This window comes from Cupressus sempervirens, chromosome 3 (assembly GCF_028749045.1).
Source record: "Cupressus sempervirens isolate cs-2001-9-10 chromosome 3, ASM2874904v1, whole genome shotgun sequence".
Taxonomy (NCBI): domain Eukaryota; kingdom Viridiplantae; phylum Streptophyta; class Pinopsida; order Cupressales; family Cupressaceae; genus Cupressus; species Cupressus sempervirens.
Genome location: NC_143120.1, coordinates 226,338,271 through 226,358,137, shown reverse-complemented (window position 1 = coordinate 226,358,137; position 19,867 = coordinate 226,338,271). Strand labels below are relative to the sequence as shown.

The window sequence follows — 19,867 nt, the reverse complement described above, 5'->3', positions numbered from 1 at the left end:
ATCTCTATTTGCTATTCTACCAATCTTCACAAAATTATTGCTATGTTGACATCAATGACAAACATAGTCATTAATTCAATATATCAATCATGCTACATGCTCTCCAATATTTAGGATAATCCCCCAAAGTAATATACCTATGATCTAAAAGATTTCTCCAATGAAGAATTGTTATATCTAATTATTCTAGATTCATGAGATAAAAGAAACCCCATTAACTCATCAATAAAGAGTACTGTCAAATCCTTAGATTCTTCAGTGGAATCAAACTTTCTAGGAAAACTGTGAAGTATCTTTCCAACAATTTTTTGATTAGTCAAATCAACACCATATGATCTAATCTGATTAACCACATTCATTACTTGATTTAGAAATTGATCAACTAAATTTGAATCTTTCATACACAAATTTTCAAAATACCATCTTAAAATTTGCAATTTAGCAATCTTAACTTTTGATGTCCTTTTATATGTTGTTTCTAAAATATCCCATGCAATGTTAGACTTTTTAGCTATAAAAACCTTAGAAAAAATTGATCCATCTAAAGATTTTTGAATAAGAAACAATGCTTTAGCATCCTTTTTCTTGTTATCTTTTTTATCTTGTGATAATCCAGACTCATCTTGTGGTTCATTAAAACCCTTTTCAATAACATCACATATGCCTGAGAACAAAACAACGTTTTTATTTTTAGAGCCCAAAATTCATAATTTTTACCAAAAAAAATTAGAATTTGGGATTGAGCTATACTACTCCCTGATGCCATATTAATGCTCATAGCTTACCATAACAACTGTAGTTTACACTTTAAATTTTTATCTACAAATCAAAACCACCAAATAAGTCTAAGCCAATGACATATAGCTTAAACAAACAACACTACAATACTTATTTTCCCCTTTCAACAAATATCTGTTCATTAGACATCAACCTTTGAAATCAGTTCATATCTTCTTTCAAACATTAAATTGAACCGTCTTTGTAGTAACTAGACTCCATCTTTACAAGTTATTTGATCTACAATCAACAAACCATTAGAAACTCCATTTAACTGCTACAGGAATTGTCCAAACCAAAAAATATTTTTTCTCACTCAGTCTCTTCAGACTCTGATATCAATTTGAAGGCTAAAAGAAAGACAAATATAAACTCAAATAAAACTGATCTTATTGACTTACTACCTTACAAAATGCCATTACATAAGCCCTATATTTATAGAGGTCTGAGAAATTTCTTCAAGACCAACTACATTTACTATATATATTAAAATCATAGTTCCAAGAATCACGACGATTCATGCGATTCACGCGATTTGGCGATTCGATTCAAGCCAAACGATTTTTTGTGAATCGGTGAATTGAATCAGTGATAAAGGGTTTATGAAATAAGTTACTCACTAAATTTCAAGGGTTTTTAAAATAAATTCCTGCCTTTTGCCTGGATAAATAGATTTACAAATTGAAACAGCATTACCGCTGGCCATGCCCAACCATTTCAATTTGAAAGAGCTTTGAGGCTCGTCCACTTAAATATTAGTGATATTCTCTTCATCTCTTCATGGAAGCAATTCAAAAAGTTGTGAAAATATTTTTTGTTATCTTTCCCTCTCCAACTGAGATACATTGTCAAGCACTTTCAAACCTGGTAATGAGGCTATCATAAATTATCTATAATGTTTCTTAAAATAATTGGAGAGGGTGGGGTGATCTTGTATCTCCACCTATTTTGTGAATTGTAATCTTAGTATATTATTTATTAATAAAAAATGACTATTCATCAAAAATAATTAGAGAGGGATGATATGAAGCATCTTGTCTGACTGCAATGGATATAGGCATTTATGGGAATGCAACATTTAGGTGGTTATTTAAAGTCTCATCTTAGGTGTTAATTGTATTTAATCTACTAGCCACTCTTAAATATCATACATTAAGGAAGAAATTAAGTTTGAAAAAAATGGGTCAACTTTGACTATTTAACACTTTTAGTATAGGAATCAAGCCCTGGTGTAATTGTTTAAGCCATCCCTAACCCACCTGGTATGATTCTCTCAAATGCACTATAAAATTACCAGTTGAAATACAACATAAACTTCATTGAGACTTCCATATGTTTACCTATGTCTATCACATGCCAAGCTGTCAAAACACATCAGACCCTATCGATACCTATGACATATACGGAAGTCTTGAAGTTGATGCAACATAAACCAAGCTTGTCTAAAGCAAATTTCTGTTCGGGCAAAACTTGAACATCATGAAATGGCCTTTAATTATCAACTGTTTAAAACCTTTATGGAGAACAGCATTGAGACAATTTTAGAGAAAAGTTGCCTATGCATGCATTGCCCACTTTTCTGACCAAGTCATATCTCACCTTAATCAATTCCTTTACAATATCTGATAATACCATGGAGTTAAACAAATTTGTCAAATTGAAGATTTTACGTCTTCATTGTTTAAATTAGTAAACTTAATATTATGAATCTTTGAATTCTGTTCTCAGAATAATACATTTTTATCATCCACATTATTCAAGACGTGCTCCATTTCCCCTAAAAGAAAACATAGCATCACTGCCATCTACTTAGATTGGCCGTCTTAAGGACAGATGACAAGAAGATAGCCTAGATATCAGAATTTAATTTATATCCATGTGTATCCTTGATCAAACACTCCCTCTAGAACCATATTTGCTATGCGAATTATGAGCTCGTGGCATGTTTTAAACACCCTAATCATCCTTTTCTGTGACTACATAGCTAACAATGCCATTTTCCTCTTTGCGCTAGCAGTCCTTACTATTGTGGTAACTGCTCTTTAATACTCTATGATGTCTTATATAATCCATGCGCAATCATTTCAAATCACACATTTCCCCTAAAACAAAACATAGCATCACTGCCATCTACTTAGATTGGCCGTGTTAAGGACAGATGACAAGAAGATAGCCTAGATATCAGAATTTAATTTATATCCATGTGTATCCTTGATCAAACACTCCCTCTAGAACCATATTTGCTATGCGAATTATGAGCTCATGGTATGTTTTAAACGCCCTAATCATCCTTTTCTGTGACTACATAGCCAACAATGCCATTTTCCTCTTTGCGCTAGCAGTCCTTACTATTGTGGTAACTGCTCTTTAATATTCTATGATGGCTTATATAATCCATGCGCTCTTAAATAATCCATGCGCAATCATTTCAAATCACACATCACAAGTTCAATATCATTTGGTTGTAGGCATAGGAATGGAGAATAGGATTGCATATTAGGAATAAGAATGGCTATTCCAATAACAACTATTTTTGGAAATAGGCATAAGCTCATTTTAGAGGCAAAATAGAAATATGTATTCCTATTTCCCCAAATATTCTATTCCTATTCCAGCAACACAACTTTCGTAATTGTCGATTTAGTTGTAATATCCTTCACTTTCATGGACTAGAGAGCATAGTTGCTTTGATTTATTCAGCTCTGAGTAATCAATCTGGGACCAAAAGAGAAATAATTTTCAAATGTAGACTTATGGTCATCCAATCTACCTTTGAGTATGAATCGCTAAAGCCAACAATATTGAACCTTTTAGAAGAGTACTAATGAATGCCAAAATTTAGAGGTTCTTTCACATGCCTCAAAATTCTCTTGGCTTCCCTCTTTTGTAGTTTTGATGGATTTTTTATGTATCTTGAAACAAGTGAAAGAAAATATAGAATATTACCCGTTCTGTAAGTTAGAAATGTTAAACTCCCAACAAAACTTTAACACTCTCTTCTCTACACACCACAACTTCATGAGCACCTAAGTGGAGATTGGATTACAATCAACCATATCAAAATCTTGTAACATATGCTTTGCATACATTGTTGGACCAATGAAAATCTCCTTCTTACATTAATGAATCTTCATTCCTAAAAAATTATGAGACCAAGATTTGACATGTCCAATTAATTTATCATAGGAATTTTGATCTCATCCTTCATCTTAGAAATGCTACCCATATAAAATAAATCATCAATATACAAACTTATAGTAAGAATATCTTTACCTTCTTGTTTGTAGTATAGGGTAGGTTTAGTCTTACTTCTTTTGAAGTCCTTTTCTCAAAAATATCGATAAGTCTTTCATATGTTCTCTTGGTACTTGGTTGAGGCCATACAAAGCTTTCTTTAACTTGTAGATATGATTCTCTATTCCTTTGATTTCAGAACCTTGTGGTTGATAAGACTATACTTCATCTTTTAAGGATTCATTTAAGAGGGAACTTTATAGATTCATATGATGCATGGTACAATTGTTTAAATCTAGGAATGTAATTTTTTAATGGGCATTCGTTAAGAAATCTTGTTAGGGATAGAAGTTATGTTTCTTTTCCTCTCTTCTAACAAGCATATTTTGATTTTTGGTTGCTCATATTTTGTTGTGTATTTATAAGAAGAGATAGATATCCTAGCAGACAATATTTTATCCCTGCAACTGAAAAGTGGATATTTTTTAGGGTAGAGTTTAAGTTCAAGCTTTAGGTGAAACTTCATGAGATAATCATCTATATGCAATCCATAATGATGAACTCTATCACTAAATATTTTGTGAAGATATAATTGATGAGCACACTTCTCATAATTTAGGGATCTTATACTTATTATTTAGACAAAATGATATTTTAAGAGGGCTTAAACCATGAAGAAAAATAAGAAGGTTTCCAAAGGGTTAAAAAAAAAATATAGATAAAGTAAAAGAGGATCATGATAATTATGACAACAAATTGGTATGAAAACAATCCAACAAAGAGCCAATAATAATCAAATGAACCAAGAAGAATAATCCTAAAAGAAAAGAGGTATCCCCAATTAGTGATTTGAAATTTGAGTTGGAACCAAATTTTACGTACAAAGGGTGAAGTTGAAAAGTATAGACCTTCAAAGAATGGAATTTTTGTTATATTTTATGGTAATTATAGAAACATTTTCTTTAATTAATGACAAAATTCAATAAGGGGAGGAAGAACCATTATATTGAAGGAAAGAGGTACCTTCCAAATATTAACTATTCAAGTAGGGAGAGAATTCTTGCAACTTAAACTAATTAACACAAAATTAAAGAGAGGAAATAATGCTAGAAGGCGTTGGCACTAAGCTAGAAAATAAGGATGTGACATTTTAAACTTCTAAAAAATACAAGGAGTAGAAAATGAGGAACCAACTAGATATAATGATTTGAAATATCACGAATGATTAGGAAACCTCAACTAAAAATTGCATAACATTAATCGACAAATATATGCACAAGTAGATGTAAAATATCAAATGTAAAAATGATTCATATAGTAAAAATCGGTTGTTGTCATAAAGGATCATCTATTTGAAATGGCACACATTAACTTGAAGAAAAAATATTACTAGGTAAATCAGTCAAAATATAAATATTCAAAAATATACAAACAAAGGAGGTATGGAAAAAGTACTATTATTTCATTCCATGTATTACGAAACTTCAAAAATATATTTAGACAAAAAAGTAAGAGCATAAGGTATTGCTACCAAAATAAGAGAGAGAGAGAGAGAGAGAGAGAGAGAGAGAGAGAGAGAGAGAGAGTACTCATTTCTCCATGCTCATTTTGTTTGATATCTTAGAACAAAATTATAATTAATAGTGATGGATATAATTCACCAACTCTTTTTCAAAGAAAGTTTCATAAAACTATTTCTTTATCAAATAAAATATTTCATGTAATTTATTTAGATGTTATTTAATTATATTCCAAAGGATTCATAAACTAATTAAGTAGGCTCATATACAAATAGAAAGATATGAATATGGATAAAATCAAATAGTGATACAAAATCAAGTCATGTATGAAAACTTATATAATGCTTGTGTCCCTACAAAATGCTTATATTAACAAAAAAATTATATGGTCTACATTTCTAACTACTTAGTGCTTTTCTACTTTCAAAGCTTATCTAGAACATGTATCTAGACCTTCAAATGCAAAAAAAGAGTAGGAAAAATAGCCAAGTTGGATCTAAAAATAGTTTGCACTCAAAACCTATAGTGAATTTAACATTGTAGTGAGAAGATAAATTCTTGAACATACCACTATTCAAATGTATTAGAGTGAGCCCTAAATGAGAAATTGAATGGTGATACATATATCAACTCAAGAATACATGTAACACATAAATGAACACATGCCATGGAAAAATCCTATATCATAAGCTAAAATGAAAAAATATAAGAATAAGAAGGTATCACATCAAAGTCATAAGACTTGAGCTTCAATCCAATTATTAGCACATAAATGAACACATGTCAAGGATAAATCCTATATCATAAGTTAAAATTAAAAAAGTAAGAATAACAAGGAATCACATCAAGCTATAAGAAGAGCTTCAATTTGATTATTAGTTAATGAAAACTAGTTTATGAAGAGTTGATACATTAGATTATTTATCAACATTACAAACTAGTAGACTCATTTTGTTAGATATTTCACATTATTAGTAGTGCACTAAATGGATAATGTGTATATGAGGAAAATAAATTGTTATAAATGAATTACAAGAGTTAATTTGATAAAATGTAGACGTGAAATAATCCTACTTTTTTTTTTTACTATATTGGACATTTTTTGAGACACTACATTCATCTTTTAAAATTTAGGCAAGAAAGCATCACTTACTAGAGTAGAAGTCACTTACTCTATGAAATAGGTCGTAAGTTTGCATGAAGAAATATATTAGGGCTCTAATATTGGATACAATCCCAGTTTTTGGATATATGACAAGTAAAATATGAAACCACATTTGCAGATGTTTTAAATAGGATGAGAAAATCTATAAACTTATTGGACTATTATATTTGATATATATATTTTTATTTTTTTAAAGGACCAATTTTTTTTTACTTAGAGTTATGGTTAAATCATGTTACAAAAGGGGAACCTAGTCCCAAATGCAATAGAATTTGAACTTTGGTGATAAGAAAAACAAGATCACATTTAAACAGTTACACATGCAAGTATGAAGATATTTATTGTAAATGTCATATTAATTTAATTTATAATATCAAATCAATTGCATCCTTTTTAAATTAAAACAATTATATAATACAATAATATTCTATAAAAAAATATTATGACACCATCATGTTCTTAAAATTAATATATAAATTTTAATAAAAAATAATTATGTTTATTTTAATAGTTTGCTTTATCTTCTAATATAGTAAGATTTTCTTAAATTCATATTTATTTTTAAATAGCCAAATTGTTATATAATAATAATTAATTGAACATAATCATCCTAATATTTACTTTATTAAAATGATCTCAAAATTTTTATTATTTTTCAAACACATGATCTTCTTAAACATCAAATATTATGTTATTTCATGTGAGTCGAATTTCATAGTGCTAAAATGTTTCCCAAAAGGAGGAACCCAAACTGCAATGGACAAGAATGGGGAAGGACTTGACTAAGGCGCTGAGAACTGTGTCGAAAGAGACAAGTTTCAACATGGGAATGTGTAAAATTAGGGGAACGGTGAAGACACTAAAATATTTGAAAAGGGAAAAATATCTAAAAGGAGGATTATGGTTATGTGTAGTAGTAAAACAAAAGTACATGAATATTAGGCTTGTGAGACTTGCTATGGCCAATATTTAGGACAATGATATCAATAAAAGAAAATATGGGTAGAGATGAAAATTGGTACTTTGCAAGTGATCTTGGTCTTTGCTAATGGAAGTGATGGAGAATACCGTGATCCCACCTATAAAAGACCTCTTATATTGTCCCATGAAGATTACTCGTAATCCTATTATAATCCTACGAACGAAGTGGATTTGGATATCAACCTAGATTTTATATTATCTTACTCCAAGATAGACTCTCACAATTCACAATGCAATTTAGAGACCATTGAATAAAAAGAAGACGAGGACATTAATAGTTACAAGAAGAAAGATTCGCAACTGAATAAAAATAAATAAATAAGGCCAAATAAATAGTGTTAAGAGTGTGAAATTAACAAAATAAAAATTATAGTCACTGAAATTTACGAATTAGTGGTCATGTTTCTTTTAATCACTATTGAATTTATGCAATTAGATCTCCGTGAATTCTATGGCTCTTGTGAAGGAGGATGAGGAAGAAGATTAAGATAAAGAAAGAATGAATCAAAATGTTAAATCTTAAAATCTGTATGATGAAGTATTCTCAGTTTTTAAAAAAAATTTATTGTGTTATAGTTATCTATTTATAGCTATGTTGATATAGTAGCTCAATAATATCATAAAATATTTTTCTGTTTATTTTTGTATTCTTGACAATTGTCTTATACATTTTAGAGTTATTAGCTAGTTTTAAGAGGCTACATTTAGTTTGTCTAAGAGATAAAACTATTTTGTAAATTTAAATTAATAATACAATATTTGATTTAAAATATCATGCATCCATTACTTTGTAGTAGTTAGGTTTAGATTAGGTAAAGAATTGTCATATGGTAGATTCGTTTATACTTAAGGATTTTAAAACAATATTTCTTATATATTAAGATACATTTGGACCCTTATTAAAAAGATCCCAACCACTCATCCTTTGGGTGCCCCTTTTAGGTACCTTTGTATATATCTTATTAGTAGTTTTCAAATAAATTTTACATATTTATGTCAAGAGGTGGATATATATTTTTAAAAGAAACAATGAGTTTTATCTTTCTTTAAAAGAATAAAGTTGATATATGCTTATATTCAATTCTACCTATAGAAGCTCTTGATAAATGAGAAGAATATTCATAAATATTGTTGAAAACTATTATCTTTTTTTTCCCTCTTTCATAAACCACACACATACTATTATAATTGAATCTCAATCCAAGATAAAATTTCTCACAATTGATAGATAACATAACACATTTAATGTATACAATTTAATAATATTTATCTAATTAATTTGTTTTTATTTATTGACTTGTTAGTTACATTTGACACAAAAGACACAATGTAATGAATTAATTAAATAATTTATATAATAGAAATTGACAAAATATTAAATTTAATTTCATAGTTCTTATTTCCAAATTTCTATATTTTAATATTTAATTATATTTTAATATTTAATTATATTTAATTAAAATTTAATAAATTTTGTACTATCATATATAAATATTAATTTAAAAAAAATGAAATGCATGTGTATAAATATTAGTTCATATGATTCTAGATATTAAAAAAAGCTTATAATATTAGTGTTAAACATTATATTGATGATTAAAGATTATTTATTTTGATATAATTATTTTAATTCCATTCATATAATTATTGTATGGTATTTATTTATAGCTCATAATTTACAAAATCTAAAAAAAATTGTTATGGGAAAGTTTTTCCTTAAGAAACTAAAATAAGTTTGAGAAGGATTCTAAACTCTTTGCAAATAGATACACAATATAAATAAATAGTAAAATGATCATTAAAAAATGTGAATAAATAAATGAATAAGAAACACAAACTTAAAAAATAGTACATTATAAAAAATGTTAGAAAAATAAATTCAATCTCTTATATTATTTATTATTAATGAATAGATTTGAATTGACTTAAAATCTTATATAAGATCTCCAACTTACAAATAAAAGGCTACAAAAAATAGCTCTCATCAAGCATATTGTTATGTCAATTACTTTTGTTAAATTTTTTATTTAATTTATTTTATTTTTTTTATAAATATGTAATTTGATAACAAAGCCAATAAGGCATTAAATTTTAAACAAACCATAATATTTTATTATCATTTTAATAATTTATTTATATTTAAGAGTATGCTTAGTTTACAATTCAAAATTTCATTAATTTTTTCACCAATGTTTTGACATGTAAGTTAATGTAAATTATTGGATTTTAGAACTTGTAAAATGTCAGGTCATAAAGAAATCAAGTAATGAATGTTTCAATATAGTTTAGTCAAAAATGTTAAATAGTCAAAATTAACTTACTTTTTCTAAATTTATTTTTTCTCTTAATGTGTGATTTTCAAATGTGACTGTAAAAAAAAATCTAAAAATAAGAAATTAAAAGGACAAATAAAATGAAATATCAGACAATGGCATAGAAGGTGAAGCTGTAAATGAAAACACCTCCAAAGTCAATATTGTGGTGAACTAGAAAACTATGGAAAAGATGAAGACATTCTAAGAATGAGAAGAAAGATCGTCATGAAGAGTAGATGGTAGCAAATTCCTGAAGAAAAGAACATTATTGAAAAAGATGAAGACAAGTTAATTTTTTTAATATGAAACCCCTTGTGAGAAAAGTTAGCTATCATGGTCTGAGAAGTGATATAAGCTTACTAACCAAATTACTTTTTAAAGGCCTTCAAAAACACCGAAGGAATATGATGTTCCTTTTAATATATACTTGGTTATGTATATATTTTATTAGATCTCAATCATAATCAGACTGTGATAGATATATAATAGTGTTCTGGATGTGTAGTAAAGTTCTGGTATAAGCTAGTGTTTTCTAGTGTTGAAGACGCCGGAGGATGGAGGCCTACCTCTGCTTTTATCATTCGTTGGATTGGTGTAATTCCTTATTACATATAGGTATTCATTAAGGCCCTGTTTGGTTGCTGGAAGATGAGGGCCAAAACCGGGTTATCAGAGGCAAAACCAGGTTTTGCAAAAAAACTTTGGTGTTTGGTTGGTTAAAATTATAACCTGGTTTTCAATTTCATCTTCCAATTTTGGTCAAAAATTGGAAGAAGTTTCTTCCAACAAAAAGGTGGAATTCGAAATTAAAACCAGGTTTTGAATTTTATGACAGTTTTTTTAATAATATTGTGGGGTCCACAATATATTCATCTTCCGTGTCAACCAAACAGACCATTGGCTTTCCAAACCACAAAACCAGGTTTTCGAAAACCTGGTTATAAGATAACTTGGTTATGTCAAAAAATCATCTTCCCCAACCAAACGGGGCCTAACATCTTTTTTTCACAATGAGACGCTAAAGATTCGTGCATTTTAAAGTGAAGCATTATTACAAAACTACAGTGGATTCTTAAAAGGAAAAAAAGTACATCTATCAAATGATAAGAGATGGCAGAATCTGTGCTAGAGAACGTGAGTTCTCCCATAGCACTTATAACTATTTGTTGTCCTAGTTAGAAAGATCAGATCCACCGAACAAGTAAGACTACCGCATGCAACCTTTGTTCCCTCCCCCACCATGCAGGCAGAAAGCAAGTCTAAAACTACGCGATGGCTGGAATCTTCTCATCCATTCTAAAGTATAAAATTTGCAAAAAGAGGGGTAAAAATTTATTAAGACAAAAAGGAATACAACAAGGAGAGCTCAACAAGGAGCTCGATCCTGAGCAACAAGATCATCAAATTCTTGCACCATCTCAAAGGACAGTTGCCCCCTATCCCTAATATTCCAACCCAGATCATGACTAGAAGCCCATTTGGCTAAACAATCAGCAGGTCTATTCGATTCTCGTGGAATATACTTGAACCTAATGAACTGAAAAGAGGAAGAGAAGAAAAGAATCTACTTAACAACAGTGGCCAGCTGCCAACTAACATCCTCAAGCTCTTGCGAAGAAAGCATGTTCACCACCACCTAGGAATCAGACTCACAAATAATCTTACTCCATCCCCACAAGCAACACTGTTCCACAACATATCAAATAGCCTGAGCTTCCATGAGATTGTTAGTATAATCACCCTTATGAATTGAGAAGAAAAATTTAACATTCCCAGAACTACAACGAGCCACTCCGCCAGTACCAGCCGAACCAGGATTCCCACAAGAAGAAGCATCAGTGTTAATTTTCAGAACTCCACAGGGAGGAGGAGTCCAGTGCCCATCCCGGTTAACCCGACCCTTCCGCTGATGGTGAAGCTGCCTGGACATAGAAGATAAAATTTGAATAAAGTAGACACTCAGTTGTTATTGAAAATTAAAACTATAAAGAAACATGGTGACAACAGATAACAAAATTATTTCATTAATCTGACTGCACACAATGTGTTACAATTTCTCTCTATTTATAGAGACTTCCAACACCTATAGGTTTGTAGAGCTTCCCTGAATTCATGTTGAAAATAAACTAACATCCTCATACATTGCAGAGGATCTGGTATTATTTTGACAGCACTAACAGTCAATGGCTTGAAGTATGACAGACTGGCAGTTTTGTTGTAACTAACCAGCCACATGGGTTTGACTACTTCTAACATCCTCCTTTAATTTCTACCACTAAAGACTCTTTCAGTGGGAGAAATTACAATAAGAAATTTAAACATGATAGGTCCCGGCATTAAGCCTTTTGAGGTACCCATTTACAACATAGAAATTTTTAGTTTCCCCTATCACAATCACTATGAAAAATTCATTTTTCTTGTTAAGTGGTTTTAGCTTACCACAAACTCTCCAGAAAAAAATGCTTTAGGATCTTTCACCCAAACAAGTGGTTTTGGTTTACCACAAACCCTTCAAGACTTTTAGGTTTTTCACCTAAATAAGTGGTTTTGGCTTACCACAAACCGTTCAATAAATTTACTCAAACAAGTGGTTTTGGATTACCACAAACCCTTCAAACTTCACAAAACCATTGATCCAATGATAGGTAAAACAACTCTAAACTTTTCTCTAGCATACTAATATTGAGTCCATATGAAAAATAATCCATCTACCGAGTCACATGGGTACCCAGCCGCTGTGCTCGCTAGTTCTCTAGGAACATTTTTTAGATACATGGTTCATCAATATAGTAAAGACTTTTGAGGTGTTGGGTACAAATGATAGTGCAACTCTTGCTACAACCATCACTATTTTGATCTTGATATTGCAAACATTGACTTCAATGATCAACCTTTCTTTTCATTTGACAACAACATATCTTTTAAATCACATTTAAAACAACAGCTTCTTAAAAATCATAGCCCAAAATTGCAAACACACCGTTTCCAGCAATATATTTTCCTTCAACAAAACCCTCTAGCAATATTTCTAGCTGAACTTCTAAATGAATCTCCAGCTGAGCCTAGCTAAGCTAGGCTCTGATAGCATATTGAAAATTAAAACTATAAAGAAACATGGTGACAGCAGATAACAAAATTATTTTATTAATCTGACTGCACACAATGTGTTACAATTTCTCTCTATTTATAGAGACTTCCAACACTTATAAGTTTGTAGAGCTTCCTTGAATTCATGTTGAAAATAAACTCACTTCCTCATACATTGCAGAGGATCTGGTATTATTTTGATAGCACTAACAGTCAATGGCTGGAAGTATGACAGACTGGCAGTTTTGTTGTAACTAACCAGCCACATGGGTTTGACTACTTCTAACAGTTGTAACGTAATAATAGATATTCTGACTTTCCAAATAGATATTTTCAATTTCCAGTTAGCTTAAAATCTGCTATTCTCCTTAAAAGGAATTGTAATCAGTTTTCATAATAAATTAATAAAATCTCTTTTTTCTAGGTTTTTCTTGTTGTGTTTATTCATTATTTTTTATTCTTCTATGGAATATCAGAGAAGATTTGAAGTTTATAGCTAGTTACAATGGCAAAGACAAGGTGGGAAGAAAAATTGAAAAAAATATTAAGTATGCAGACGCATCTGAGATCTATTTAGGTTTGTGATGAGAAGAAGTTTTTCAATAAAAGAGTGAAATATGGTTACAGAAAGGAGATTGTAGTTTGGGTATCTCATGATTTATTTTCTTTAGGAATTCATTGTGAAGAATGCTTTTGAATAAGTGTCTAAAATGAGATAAAGTAGAAGATTATCTGAAATAGTACATTTGAAATCTGTGACAAAAGAATTAAGCAAGAGGTTTTATTAAAACAAAGGGAGATAAAAAAAGCATAAAGGAGGATGAAAGTTGTCATTTGAGAATAGATAAATGTTCAAGCACGCTCTTTCAAATTTGGTAAGCAATAGGGCAGGAGACTCTACAAGAGTTTGAATCCCTCAAGCACCACCTGAACCCACAATGGATTGGATATCAAGATTGTCACAGCTCATGGTTAGAGCATGCTAAGAGAATGATGAGATTTCCTAGATTTCATCCAAGTTTGAAGATTTAAGATATGATTTTGATTAAGACTAAGGACTTAATAGAATTGAAACAAAAGAAACAAAAGACAATGATATATTTGAAGATTTTATTTGCTGACAAATTTATTTGGTCTATAGAAACCATTTGCATGCACTGTAGATCACATCATTAATGTTTATGATAAATTACAAACCATTTCAGAATTGCACTGGAAAGCGGTGGCGAATTAAAGGGGAGTGTTCGAAGGAGATAATTGGTTGCATGAACTTCATTGGTAACGCTTCATCTCGACAGAGTGTATGCCTTGTACACTGATTTTCGACTAGTTGCTTTGTTTTGTGCAGTCTAGGGCACTAATCCCCCGCAGGGTTTCCTCATGAGCCCCAATTAGTAAGTACATAATATTTTTGTACATCTTTTCTTCGGGCATTTGGCAGGGTTATGATCCAACTATGTCAAAGTGGTATTTCCCAAACAATGATTCAGTTCGTGTGTTATATATTGTGGCTCACGAAAATTTGGAGATGCATTCTACAGATCTTTTGACAGATGAATGTCATTTGCATCTGTGTGCTCAGAAAAGAGTCAACACAGAAGCAGACATTTATCTGTGCTACATATTCTTAGCAGTCATCGGTTGAGGAAATAGGATCTGTATCACGGAAAAACACTATGGGTTTCTCATTATTATTTTTTGTATAGAACTCCAATTTATGGTGTCTGCCCGCTGATGGCATTATAACCCATCTTATAATACAACCACTTCTTTAATAAACTGCAACATCTACAATATCTACATCTACAATACTTGCAATTCTATGCGTTTGAAGATAAGAAAATTGTAAAAATAGTAAATACACAAAATAATAATAGAGTGAAAGCTTGGTTTATGAAATAGGTATTTTAGGAGCTAATTGTGTACCTTGGACTGGAAAATTCATAGAGTTTGCCAGTGTTGGAGAAGATGAGAAGAGCCACTTCTGCATCACACAGCACCGAGAGCTCGCAAGCCTTCTTCAACAACCCATTTTTCCTCTTGCAGAAAGTAACTTGCCTGTTGATCCTGTTCTCTATCATCCTCAGCTGAACCTTCCCTCTCCCCATTGATGAATTGTAAAAGTTTCCTTCAAGCCAAGATTCAAATCAGCACATCGAAACCCTAATGTCGGCCATACAATCCTATTACAAGAACAGTGTTGTGGACTCCACCGAACCATGCAAAATTATTACATAAATCAGTCAACAAGTTAAAAGGAGATCAGGGAGATCTCTATCCTTTAGTACCCACCAAAGAAGATTTAGAGAATCAAATGCTTCTCCGAGGGCCATTCCTCAACAATAACTTAGAAAAGGGAGAGCACTAATTGGTTCAAGAGATATGGATATTACTTTTATAAAATCTGCCCATGTGAACACGACCTCCAACTGCAGCAGCAATGATAGCGAAATATATAAAAGAACATTAGAAACTGCATGTTTGTTCTTGAAATAACTAAATAGTTTTATTTCCAAACCACTTAAATTTTTAAATTAACATATTATATATTCTATTCTGTCTTAACTGACAATCTACATTAGATGCCTGTCCTATGTTTACCATTTACATTTTAATACGAAATTTAAGGGGCAATGTATATATCACTTCTTCTCTTTCAACATATTTGAATTTGCTTCCAATTGCCTACTTCTCACATAATAACTTTGTTGGGTAGGAATGGGCTATGTATTTTTGTTATTGGTACTTTGAGATTTATAATATTGTTGGGTAGGAATGGGCTATGTATTTTTGTTATTGGTACTTTGAGATTTATGTTTGTGCTAGTTTGATACATTATATATGGTTAATCTTATTTACATTTAATTTTGTTTATTTAAGATAATTTAGATATGTTTTTGATGTCACAAAATTTTAACAAATATGGTCTTATATTTTGACATTAACTAATGGTAAACATAGGAAAGACATGTAATGTTGATTGTCAATAAAGACAGAATCTAGACAAAATATATAATTAATATATTAAGGTCTACAAATCTTTTGTTGAATATTGGTTTATTATTTTAATTAATTCTAGTGACTTTGTGTTAGAGCTATTATATTGTACTAGAGTTTTAGATCTATAAGTCTCTTTGAAACTTTAGATTATTTGTAGAAATGATTTTTAAATTTACATGCCACTAGAAATTTCCCATTTAGATTTTAGTTAAAAAAAATTATAAGTTATTAATTATGCACATTTTTATTAGAATTAGAAAGCTATGTTCCAAGAAATTTGTAGTTGTCAAAGCCATCCTTTCTAAATATTTCTTTATAGGTGTTTTGTATTTTGGCTTAAAGATATTGATTAGTAGTGAAAATTCACAAGTTATAGCTTGTGCCTAGGATTTCCAAATCTGGAATTCTTATAAGTGATTTAAATATACTTTTACTATTTCACACTATCAATATCGTGTTCCTATATTTGGCCTTAGATACAAAAAATTTTGTGGAGTTATTTTAACTATTATGAAAAAATTATTGAAATTGTATAGTTGATATTCATAACTTTTTCTCTCATGTCATAGAAACTTTAAAACTTTAAAAGAAGAAAAGGAAAACAAAATATTAAAGAAGGGTTACATGACCTAGTGTATCTCCTTGTAGACCTTCCACCTTTGTCGTTCTCTAAAGGAAAAGGATTAGTGAATAGTGATCATTTGTAATGACCCTCCTCAAATTTGGTCTCAAAAAAAATACTGATGAAAGCTCAAGGAATTTCATCAAACAATTCACATGCAAGGGACGTATGACTGATATAGTATTTCAGCTGGCTTTAAATGACTTTTTTTAAAAATTTGCATCAATGAGGATCTTGTCCTAGAAGACTCCAAATGGACTACACAATGACCTAACGTGAGTGTGCTACTAATTTTGACAATATTCAGTGCATATATATGATCTAAACATGAGAAATGAACACCTACAGCCAACTAACATTTTTACAAACAGTTGGTATGCAAAGTAACTAGCTGATAAATAATGATATTGAATTTGCTTAAATGACACCAGCAACTATTATCTTCTTAATTTGCAATGAAATTTCTAATACAATGCTCATGAAATATGGCCAAGACTTTTGGCATTTACATGGATTACAAAAAGATAATGCTAGTATAATGCACACTTACAGCTGAAACTTATAACACCTAAGAAAGCAATACTAATAAAGGAACCTGGTTGTAGATGGCTGTAATAATTTTTCTTCAATGCTGCCCCTTCTGCTTGTTCGATTTTCTTTTTTGAACTAATTTTTCGGATCTGCTTTTTGAACTACTTTTACGGGCTGCTTTTTTTGCCTGCTTTTTCACTTCTACTTTTTCGGACTTCTTTTTTTCGTGTCAGCTTTTTCAGACTACTACCATGTTGAATCTCAAGACCATATCTTTCAATGGCGTCAAGATTTCCAGCTTGAAGGGATTTCATCCTTCAAACTATTGAGACATAATCTCCAAAAAATCTCCCAATTTCTTTGATATTTCCAAGCATACTTAAAAGAAGCTCTTCCATTTCTTTTATAGTATTCTCACAAGGGCTCCATCCTTCGTTTTCTCAATGTGGGATAAAACATAACTCCCTTTATGTAACTTATGTCTCCAATGTGTTATAAAATAAAGGCTCGACTCTTTTAATTTAAATATTTCTCACAAACTATAGTCTATGCATTAATAAAGTTAAATATTTAAATTTAACTTTATAAAATAGCTTTATCAATGCATAAAAAGTCTTATCAGTGATAAACAAGTCTTCTTGTCAATTTTAAACAATTACCATCGACATACCGTTGCCATTGGATGTCCGCCCATGCCCAAGATGACTTACTATAAATAGTAAGTATGCCCAAAGTTGTCTCAAAACCCCTCAGAAAGACCTACAACTAAAACTATCAAGGCCAAATGGCCTCTAAGTCCCTTTATGTCCTGGTTAGCCTACGGGACTGTGGGAAAATAGGCTAATGACAACATCATGCTATGAATGCTAAAAAGGGGACATTATAGTCCGCCCTTCCCAAAATTGGTTGTCCCCAAGCAATGGTCAAACAACAACCCAATCAATCCACCTGGATCCCAAATGTAGTCATGAACTATACTGCTGTCAGTCAACATAGGCTCCTGCAACAACCTCTAAAAATTAACCAAGAGGAATCCATAATCAAATTGGCGAATACAACTCACCCAAACCTCGAAGTCAGGAACCCATAAGAAACAAGCTCTCAAAATATTAGAACCCAAGTAGAGTAGATAACCCAAATTGCCAACATAGTAAATACCATCAGCACATCCCACTAGTCTATGTGGAATGTACAATACAATTCTACAACAACGATGAATACTCCTGCATGAAACTGTACCAAATATAGAGAATCCACACACTGCACACCTATTGCAATTATCACAACTCTGCAGATCACCGGTCACTATCTCATAACTATAACACCCATGCACTGCTAATGGTGAATAGTCATTACATGGTAGATAGCAAAAATGAGAGCCCAAACCAAACTTGTCTGCCATCAACTCCTCAACACATGGATCAAAAGCTAACAGATGAACATATCCTATAGTATAATGCCGATAAAAAGAATGAATCCCATTCAAAGACTCATCCTACAAACGTGATACAACCAATTGTGACTGATTATTAGCTAAGTCAGAAGATGATATAGCCAAGAGTGTAGAATCAACAACAACATCACTAGTCTCTATGCCCTCCAAGTCAAACATATCACAATGCTCAGCTGCAGCGTCCAACTCAATTGAACCTACCTCTTGTGGAAATGGAGCAAATATGTCAATATTTGTGTCGTGGACAGATATATCCTCATCTCCACTACCTCTATCAACCTCGACCATGGATATCTGCGGATCACCAGACACCACAGCTTGTGACTATACAGAATCTGGTAAAGACTGCAATCGCTCTAACTCCGTGGTCACCTTAGCTAAATGAAACTATGACTCCTCGAAAGCCAACTATGTACTCTCAAGAATCTCAGAAGTCACCTCGAGCTATTGAGTAAGTTCACTCACCTCATCTTCCTTGGCCAATAATGCTTCGCATGTTATACTCCCCCACTCCATAAGATAATCTTTGTCGGCTACCAACTACATATAATTCTGTCTTAGAATCCGAATAGCCTCCCATAAAGAGTGCATCTCTATCAAGGAAAGATAATTGCCTCCCTACTCATCACTAGTAGGAGAACCCCATCTATAAACTACTAACAACTGATGAGCAGCATCGAAATGCTGGGAAGCGATAGCAATGTCTCGCTCACTAACTCTCAACTGACTAGACACATCATGGCACTGGCTAGACTATATCCTACAAACCTCCTCTGACGCACTGTCTAAAGGAGTATCCTCAAAGTCACTAGTCTCTAGAGTATTACCATCCATATCCTGCAAATCAACTCTAAAGCTCGTCTCAACATACGGAGTATCAAAGTCTGTAGCACTACTATCCAACTCCTTTGTACCAAAAGAAACTATCAAGGAAACTAAGTCTTCAAAACTGCCCACTGCATCCTCCTGGATGTCATCAATGCCAATATGATCCTGGGACTCATTTGTACACACTGCCAAATATGAAAGATCATCAACACATTCCAGCAAGAATGGTCGACTGGATATATGAACAAAGCCCATCACTGGTGTATTAAAAACTAATAGCAACATCAGACAAGCTGCTGGCACAATAAAAGACAACACCATGCAATCTGCTAATCAAATCCATGATAGCACCCA

At 31.5% G+C, this 19,867-nt stretch overlaps 1 protein-coding gene across 1 annotated transcript in view; it reads right to left on the bottom strand.

The window, feature by feature from the left end:
- The window catches only part of LOC149565657 (floral homeotic protein AGAMOUS-like), an 80,797-nt gene extending 65,610 nt beyond the window's left edge, over nt 1–15,187 (bottom strand). Inside the window, exon 1 of the mRNA XM_089816364.1 lies at nt 15,006–15,187. Coding sequence (XP_089672490.1) covers nt 15,006–15,187 — 182 coding nt within the window. The remainder of the gene's footprint in view (nt 1–15,005) is intronic.
- Nucleotides 15,188–19,867: the final 4,680 nt, after the last annotated feature.